General features: G+C 41.1%; 1 protein-coding gene across 7 annotated transcripts in view; it reads left to right on the forward strand.

Annotated features, from left to right (window-relative positions):
• Nucleotides 1–9,523, forward strand: part of LOC122557037 (utrophin-like) — a 688,507-nt gene that overhangs the window by 309,964 nt on the left and 369,020 nt on the right. For all 7 annotated transcript variants that reach the window (XM_043704260.1, XM_043704256.1, XM_043704261.1 and 4 more), the window contains one exon: nt 3,384–3,556. In XM_043704260.1, the coding sequence (XP_043560195.1) occupies nt 3,384–3,556 (173 nt within the window). The remainder of the gene's footprint in view (nt 1–3,383; nt 3,557–9,523) is intronic.

The following is a 9,523-nucleotide window of genomic DNA, read 5'->3' on the forward strand; positions in this document are numbered from 1 at the left end:
TTTTAATGTTGTGTATCTGAGGTGTCACTGATTTCACTTGTCTTTTGAAAGCATGATACTCTGGCTGAGAAAAGGGACCAGACAGTCACTGATTAGTGGCTTTTTATCTCTTTGGTTCAAACCATCATGAAATATTATGAAATTCTCTTTACCAGTATGGATTAAAACTTCTGAGTGCTGGTAACCATTTCATAACCCAGATTTGAACATAAATGAGGTGTAATATTTTTAGACAAAAACAGAAATTGCTGGATAAGCTTAGCAGGTCCAACAGCATCTGTGCAGAGAAATCAGAGTTAATGTTTCGGGTCAAGTGGCATTCCTCGGAACTTCCTGTAATATTTCTAAATTTTCAATCACATGTCCATCTTTTTTAGAAAGCTAATTGATATCTTTCCGAACAATAAGCTGCAAGTTTACTGGTTCACACTGGAAACTGCAAATCCAAACCTCTTGGAATGGTCATTCAGGAAACACCTGTTTAGTTCAGTTGTAAAGTGTTCATGGAACAAAATCCCTCCATTGCAGAATAGTCATTTGGACCATCATATCTCCATGACTTTCTAAAGAGCATCCCACCCACACCTAGTCCCCTAGTCCGTAACGTCTCATTTCTATGCCGAATTCCATCTAACCTGCACATTTTTTGGACTATGGCTTGAAATCTGAGCACCTGGAGGAAACCCATGCAGACACGGGAAGAACGTTCAAACTCCACGCAAACAGTTGCCTGAGGTTGAATTGAACCTAGGACTCTAGTGCGTGAGTCAGCAGTGCTAACTACTGAGCCACCATATTGTGTTGGTGAAATTATCCAGTCAGGCACTCTGGTGTTAGAGAATTCAAAATTAAATATGATAAATGGCAGATAATAACTTGCATTTGTCAATTTGTTTTGAGTAAGACAGCCTGAATTCACTGTAGCTTTTGAGATGTTTCCCCTAATCCTGCATGCTAATAATTTTTTTTCTTTTCTAATCTAATTCTGTACCAAATGCTAAGAGAGTTGAGTTTCCTGTTCTGTACTGTTCTATGTTCAATCGGCTAATTTAGACCAGATGAGGGAATTCTAGTCTTTATGGCTTTAAAGTGGAATGGGTAGGATCTTTTGTACCCCTCAGAGGGAACTTAGTAGGTTTTAGTGTTGCAGTGTTGTGGCACAGTGGTAGTGGACCAACAGACTCCAGATTCTAATCCCACCTGCTCTGAACAGGTTGATTAGAGAAATAGATTAATGTTGCAGTTTGAACATGTTTTGAAGGATGCTGCAGTGAAATATCTAAATTTCCATGTGGGAAAAACAAATATTTAGCATTAAGTTTGTCTGAATCAGCAATTTTCTGTATATTAATGTTTCCTTAGAATTTGTTCCTTACTGTGGACGTGACCAGTGTGGGGCGGGAGAGATGGAGATGATGTCAGCTTTTTATGATGAATTTAGTTGAAGCCTTGTGTGTGTTTTTTTTAATACAAGTACATTTGTAAAACTGAAAAGTTATTTTAGTTGCAGTTTTGCTTTGGATACATTTATTGAATTCATTTGCTCCAAGGTGCCACAGAAATACAGTCTGTAAATTTTCATTGGTTGCTATAGATAATGTAGAATCATTTTTCGAAGACACCACTCAGTTGTACAAAGTTAAAAATCACACAGCACCAGGTTATATGTGGAAGCACACTAGCTTTTGGAGCGCTGCTCCTTCATCTGATGAAGGAATGGCGCTCTGAATGCTAGTGCTTCCAATTAAACCTGTTGGACTATAACCTGGTGTTGTGTGATTTTTACCTTTGCACACCCCAGTCCAACACCGACATCTCCAAATCATGACCACTCAGTGGTGTTACTAATGACATCCAAAAATCATGATGCAGCTAGGACATGTGTGCCAATGTGACTGAAACATAAATGCAGGTCACTGATTTTCAAAAAAAAATAGAAAGAACTGCAGATATTAAAGATCTGGAACAAAAATGGAATTTCCTGAGAGGTAGGGAGAGGCTTAAAAGACTGCGACTGTTTTCTTTGGAGTGTTGGAGGCTGATTTTATAGGGATTTATAAAATCATGAGGAGCATAGATAGGGTGAATAGACAAGGTATTTTCCTTGGGGTGAGGGAGTCCAGAACTCAAGGGCATGGATTTATAGGTTTTGGGTAAGAGGAGAAAGATTTAAAAAGGGCCTAAGGGGCAACTTTTTCACATAGATGGGAGTGTGTATATGGAATGAGCTGCCAGAGGCAGTGGTGGAGGCTGGTACAGTTACAACAGTTAAAAGGCATCTGGATGGGTATATGAATTGGAAGGATTTAGAGGGATATGGGCAAAGTGCTGGAAAATGGGATTAGATTAATTTAGGATATCTGGTTGAACAAGTTGGACCGAAGGGTGTGTTTCCATGCTGTACATATCTATGACCCAGCAGGTCTGGCAGCATCTTTGGACAGAAAGTGGAGTTAACAGGGTTCCGGAGTTTCTGGTTCATTGACACTTCTTCAGTTCTGATTAGTGACTTTTTATCCCTTTTCTGTTCACTTTCATTCTTTGTTACTGATTTTCAAATTGCTTTTCAAAAGATTAAAAATGCTAGTATTTTTAAAGATGCTAATGATCAAACATTAGTTTCCAGGATCTGTTTGAGTTTCTCCTTTTGCAGGATATGGACATAATGGTTATAACTTGCTTTAACTGAAATGGTTAGATCTCGTTGGACACTTCATAAAGAGAGGAAAATATGGTCATAGGTTGAGTTGACTGGAGCTTTAGCTGTTTAACTCTTAATATCCAAACAAATGCTAAAGCTGTCTGAGTGAACCAAGAAATTGGGGATGTATTGATGTGGGAATGGTAATTACGAAAGTGTGACTTTCAATTTACTGGAGCTTCTGATATTTATATTCAATACAATAATTGCTGAAGATTAAATGCACAAACTTTCTTCATTCAAAGCCTGTGCAGAAATTATGCTTGCTTGATTCCAGCTCTACATTAATGTACTATCTTTGGCATACAATCAGGTCTCAATCCTCATAAGAAAGTTCAACTGGTGTACAAACCATTGGTCTTGTTAGTTCATTTAGTATAGTACTTCAATTCATAGGTTACAGTTTGTTTGCTATCAGGCAAAATGCTAAATCAAAGATAAATGATCAGAAGAATGTGTTTAAAAAATTTGTCCCTCACTTTTTGATGTTGTCTAGATCTGCTAGTGAAGAATATATTATGAATAGATAGTATTGGTTCTGCGCACCAGAGGTCATTCAGTTTTTATTTCAGTAGTTGGTTAATAAGATTGCAATATTTGTGTTGTCCAGTGTACTTTTGGTTTTCTAAATGTCCTTCACTGGTAGCAGCATAAATTAATTGACCATTTATATCTCTTCAAGAATATAAAGGACATGCTGGAGAAACTTGGAGACCAAATTGAAGATATTCATGAGAATCAGCCTGATGCCCTCCTTGAAGCTTCTGCAGCTGATGTTGTCCAAATAGGTGACACACTAACGCAGCTTCATGCACAATGGGATCGAGTGAATAGAATGTATAATGATCGCAAAAGGTAAGGAAGCAGTGCCATCTGTTGGCAGAGGGTCAGCCGGTTTACCTTCATGCCACTTTCATATTTGGGTGCTGTATAGATAATGTAACGAAAAATTGTAACAGTCTCTCGTGACCTTCAATTTAATTCAAAGAGCATGGAAACTTTGATAACTGTACAATTGATTTTGTCGTCAAGCTATATGTGTCAATGTTCTTAGTCTGGAGAAGGGAAAAGATTCAATCTCTAAATGTGAGCTTGAATTTGTTCTGATGAGCAGCAAATTGCTGGTGAAATCCCAACTAGGGCTGAGAGAGTTTTCTACCTAACTGATGAGGAAACTCTGCACTCTGAGTTTGCTTGGTGACTCCTAATTAATCTAGCATTATATTGATTAACATTTGGAACATAGATCAGGATAGCACAGGATAGGGCTCTTCAGCCTATGATGTTGTGCCGAGCATGGCACCAAATTAAACTAATCCCTGCTGCCTGTCCTTGGTCCATATCCCTGTATTTGTTGCTTATTCATAGGCTTATCTAAAAATCAATTAAACACCCCTATCACATGATTCCATCTTCCGTGGCAGTGCGTTCCACACTGCTACTACTCTTTGTCTAAAACAAAAACTTGCCCCTCACATGTCCTTTGAACTTTCCCCCTCTTATCTTAAATGCTTGCCCCCTAATTTTAGACATTTCAACTCTGGGAAAAAGATTCTGACTGTCTACCCTATCTATGCATCTCATAATTTTATAGACTTCCTTCAAGTCTCTCCTTAGCCTCTGCCACTCCAGAGTAAATAGCATGAGTTTTTCTAACCTCTTCTTATAATTCATACTCTCTAATCCAGGCAGCATCCTGGTAAACCTCTTCTGCATTCTTTCCCAAGCTTCCACATCTTTCCTGTAATGTGGTGACCAGAACTGAATGTAGTCCTCTGAGTATGGCCAAACCAAAGTCTTATAAAGCTGCAACATGACATCCTGAGTCTTGTACTCAATTCTCTGACCAATAAAAGCAAGCATGCTATATGCCTGTTTCAACACCCTATCTACTTGTGTGGCCACATTCAGGGAGCTATGGACTGGAATCCTCAATGCAGATAAGGGTCCTGCCGTTAACTGTATGCTTTTCCTTAACATTTGATCTCCCAAAACGCAGCGCCTTACACTTAGACAGATTATTTCTGCAACCGATCTATGTCCTGCTGTATCCTTTGACAACCTTCTACACGATCCACAACTCTACCAATCTTTGTAATGTCTGCAAACTTACTAACCCACGCATCTACATTTTCATCCAAGTCATTTATATATATAGCAAACAGTAGAGGTCCTAGTACGGAGCGCTGCGGATCACCACTAGTCACAGACCTCCAGCCTGAAAAGCAACTTTCCCCCACTACCCTCTGCCTTCTCTGGGGAAGCCAACTTTGTGAAAAGAAACATTAACTACTAGCTAGTTCTCCTGGAACTCTGCAGTGACAAATGACGATACAGAGATCTTGGTCAAGGCCCCAATAATTTCCTCTCTCACCTCTCTCAGTAACCTGGTGTAGATAACGTTGTATCCTGGGGACTTATCCACATTAATACTCTTCAAGAGACCCAACCCCACTTCTTTCTCAATCTCAAAATGCCTTAGATTATTAACATGCAACACACAAATCTTACTGTCCACCATATCCTCCTTCTGATGAAGACTGGCTCAAAATACTACTTTAGGATTTCACCCACATCCTCTGCCTCCAAGCACACGTTCCTTCCTTTATCCTTGAGTGGTCCTCCCTGCTCCCTAGTTATCCTCTTGTTTATGATGTATCTATAAAATGCCTTGGGATTCTCTTTTACCCGACTTGCCAAGGTCATTTCATGTCCCCTTCTTCCTCTCCTAATTCCCTGCTTGAAATCTTACCTGCTTTCATTGGCCCCATCTGATTTTAGCTTTTTTTTTAAACCTTATATATGCTTTTTCACTTTCATCTAAATTCATGATATCCCTCTTTATCCAAAGGTCCCTTATCTTGACATCCTTGTTCATAAGTTGCAGGGGCCTCATTCCTGATGAAGGGCTTATGCCCGCAATGTCGATTCTCCTGCTCCTTGGATGCTGCCTGACCGTCTGTGCTTTTCCAGCACCACACTCTTGACTCTGATCTCCAGCATCTGCAGTCCTTACCTTCTCCTAGGGGGAGAATTAGGCCATTTGGCCCATCAGATCGACTCTGCCATTCAATCATGGCTGATATGATCCTCACCCTCATTTTCCTGCCTTCTCCCCTTAACCTTTCAAACCATTATCAATTAAAAATCGTGGTAACTCCTCCTTAAGTTTACTCACTGTTCCAGCATCCACTGCACTTTGGGGTAGCGAATTCCACAGATTCTCAACCCTTTGGGAGAATAGTTTCTCTTCAACTCTGTTTTAAATTTGCTACCCCTTATCTAAGACTATGACCCCTCATCCTAGAATGCCTCAAAAGAAGAAGCATCTGCGCCACATCAATTTTATCCATACCTTTTATCATCTTGAGTACCTCAATTTGATTTTCCCTCATTCATTCTTCTAAATTCCAGAGAGTATAGGCCTAAACTGTTCAATCTCTGTTCATTTGACAAACCCCTCATCTCTTGGATCAATCTAGTGAATCCCATCTGAACTGCCTCCGATGCCACTACATCTTTCCTCAAATAAAGGGACCAAAATTGTGCGTAATATTTCAGGTGCAGTCTCATCAATGCCTTGCATAGTTACAACAAGACTTCTTTATTTTTATATTCTATTCGTTTAGCTATAATAGCCAACAGTGGATGAACGCTCCAGTATGTCCTCTCTGAGTGCAGGTGTAACATTCTTCCTGATTAGTAATGCAACTTCTCCACCTGCTTTACCTTCCTCTCTGTCTCATCTAAAACATCTCTGTCCTTCCTTTCTGATTTACTGGTCCTAACATGTACTTTTCCCTCAATTCCTCCACTTGCTGCCCTGCTCCTCTGATTCCCAGCCCCCTGCCACTCTAAACCCTCCCAGTTAGCTCTAGCAAATCTCCCTGTAATGATATTTGTTCCCCTCCAGTATAGATGCAACCCATCCCTCTTGTACAAGTCACTTCTGCCCCAAAAGAGTTCCCAATGATCCAAGAACCTGTAATCCTCCTTCTTGCACCAGTACTTGAGCTGCACATTCACCTCTCCTATCTTTCTATTCTTTGCCTCATTAGCATGTGGCAGTGGTAGTAACTTGGAGATTACCAGCCTCATTCCTGATTGCCTTTACTCACTACTCAGGACCTCATCCCTCATTCTGCCTATGTCATTGGTGCCAATGTGCACAACAGCTCTGGTTGCTTACCCTCCCTCTTAAGAATTTTGATCATCCGCTGCAAGGGATGCAGGCACCGGGGAGACAACACAAATTCCTGTTGTTTCAAATGTGGCCCCAGGTACGTCTGCCTGTGCCTTTAACTAGCGAGTCTCCAACCACAATTGCTCGCTTGGATCTTGCCTGACTCTGCTCTACAACAGAACCATTTGTGGTTATGCAGCCTGGCTGCTGCTGTTATACTCCCCTGAGAGGCTGAAGAAACTTTATCATAGAATTGCAATCCAGATCTAATCAGGTTATTTCAAGTATTAACCTCATTCCTCTGCAGTACTTTGGTATTTAAAATAACCTAATTGCAAAAAGCATACTATGCTTTTGTGGCTAATATGTGGTAAGAAAGATCATTCTGGGTATTGATTTCTTAACTGTAAGGAAGTTGGGTTTGTTTCCTTTGAAGAAGAGGGGGCTTGGAGATAATATTATTGCATCCTTTTAAGATTTTGAAAGGAATAATGATAAATGACAAGTAACCTTCACATAGCGTAACTGCCAGGCAATGACGATCTGCAACAAGTGCGAATCTGTTCATCTCCTTTGATGTTCGATGGCATTACCATCACATAATCCTTTACTATCAGCATCCTGGAAATTATGATTGAACAGAAATTGAACTGGACCAGATATACATATACTGTGATTACAACAGCAGGTCAGAGGCTATGCGTACTGTAGAATGTAACTCGTCTCCTGTCTCCACAGTGCCTGTTCATCATTTACAAGGTAAAATCCATGAGTGTGATGGAATGCTCTGCAGTTGTCTTTTTCTGAGGATGGGGGTTTTCAAGACTAGGGGGCATATTTGTAAGGTGAGAGAAGAGAGATTTAAAAAAAACATGAGCGGCAAAGCTTTTTCCACAGAGGGTGGTTTGCATGTGGAATGAACTGCCTGAGGGAGTAGTGGATGCAGGTACAATTACAACATTTAAAGACCTTTGGATGGATGCATGAATAGGAAAGGTGTGGAGGGATATGGGCCAGGAGTAGGAAGGTGGGACTAGTTTAGTTTGGGATTATGATTGGCATGGATTGTTTGGACTGAAAGCTCTGTTTCCGTGCTGTGTGATACTGACTTGTCTGATTGGTTACAGCTCCAGCAACATTTGACAAGCTCAACACTATCAAATTAAGATAATAGTTTATGTTAGATGTTTATTAAAGTCTCTCAGGAACAGAAACTAGTTGAAGAAAATAGCATCTAGTGAATGCATAGAAGTTTGCTGAAAGGAAACTGGTTGCTGTTGAGCAAGAAGTGTTAGTGTGGAGCTATTAGAACTTTTCACTGAGGTTTGGGAATTTGTAAGGATTTTGTTGTGGAAAACAGGGTAGTGTGAGCTTGAATTCTTTTTTGAATGTTCGTAATGAATCCAACTTTTTTTGACCGATGTAATATATTTTATAATAGCCCATGTAATGTAATTTAATAAATGTTTTATTCCTTGTGTTAAAAGTACATTGACAGACTCATGTGAATTTATTCAGTAAATATCTCCCTGGTTTAGAAAAGAAATTGGGATCTATCAAGCCAGGTTTTATTGTGGGATCTGACCTGTCCAGCATTGAAATCAGCTAGGATATTGTAAGATGTTTTATATTTCAATAAACTCATCTTTCATTCTTTGAAATTCTAATGAGCATAGACCTAAGTTGTTTAATCTTTCTTCTTGGAATAACCATTTTATCCCAGGCATGAATCAAGTAGGAACACACATTAAATGCCAGGACTAAAGAGTTGGCAACAAAGTGCAGAAGTTTGAGAGCCTTTGGTGAACTTAACCCCTCGCAAAATCCCAGTGAATTTACACTGAAACTGTTCTAGTTTTTTCATATAACTAACCAATATGCTAGGCACTAGAAGCAATGTCCAGCTGTGGCCTAAACTAAACAGTACTAAAGTTGAAAATGTGTTGCTGGAAAAGCGCAGCAGGTCAGGCAGCATGCAAGGAGAATCAACGTTTCGGGCATGAGCCCTTCTTCAGGAATGAGGAAAGTGTGCCAAGTAGGGAGGAGGGACTTGGGGGAGGGGCGTTGTAAATGCGATAGGTGGAATCTCTCCACCCCTCTCACCCACTCCAACCTCTCACCATCGGAACGTGCAGCCCTCCATTCCCTCCGTTCCAACCCCAACCTCACTAGCAAACCGGCAGACAAGGGAGGCGCAGTGGTAGTTTGGCGCACCGATCTTTACACCGCTGAGGCTAAACACCAGCTCGCGGACACCTCCTCCTAATGCCCCCTTGACCATGATCCCACCTCCCACCACCAAACCATCATCTCCCAGACCATCCATAACCTCATCTCAGGGGATCTCCCATCCACCGCCTCCAACCTCATGGTCCCACAACCCCGCACCGCCCGTTTCTACCTCCTGCCCAAAATCCACAAACCTGACTGCCCCGGCCGACCCATTGTCTCAGCCTGCTCCTGCCCCACCGAACTCATCTCTGCATAACTCGACACGGTCCTGTCCCCCTTAGTCCAAGAACTCCCCACCTACGTTCGGAACACCACCCACGCCCTCCACCTCCTCCATGATTTTCGCTTCCCCAACGCCTTATCTTCAGCATGGACATCCAGTCCCTGTACACCTCCATCCCTCATCA

The sequence above is a fragment of the Chiloscyllium plagiosum genome, chromosome 15 (assembly GCF_004010195.1).
Source record: "Chiloscyllium plagiosum isolate BGI_BamShark_2017 chromosome 15, ASM401019v2, whole genome shotgun sequence".
Lineage (NCBI taxonomy): Eukaryota > Metazoa > Chordata > Chondrichthyes > Orectolobiformes > Hemiscylliidae > Chiloscyllium > Chiloscyllium plagiosum.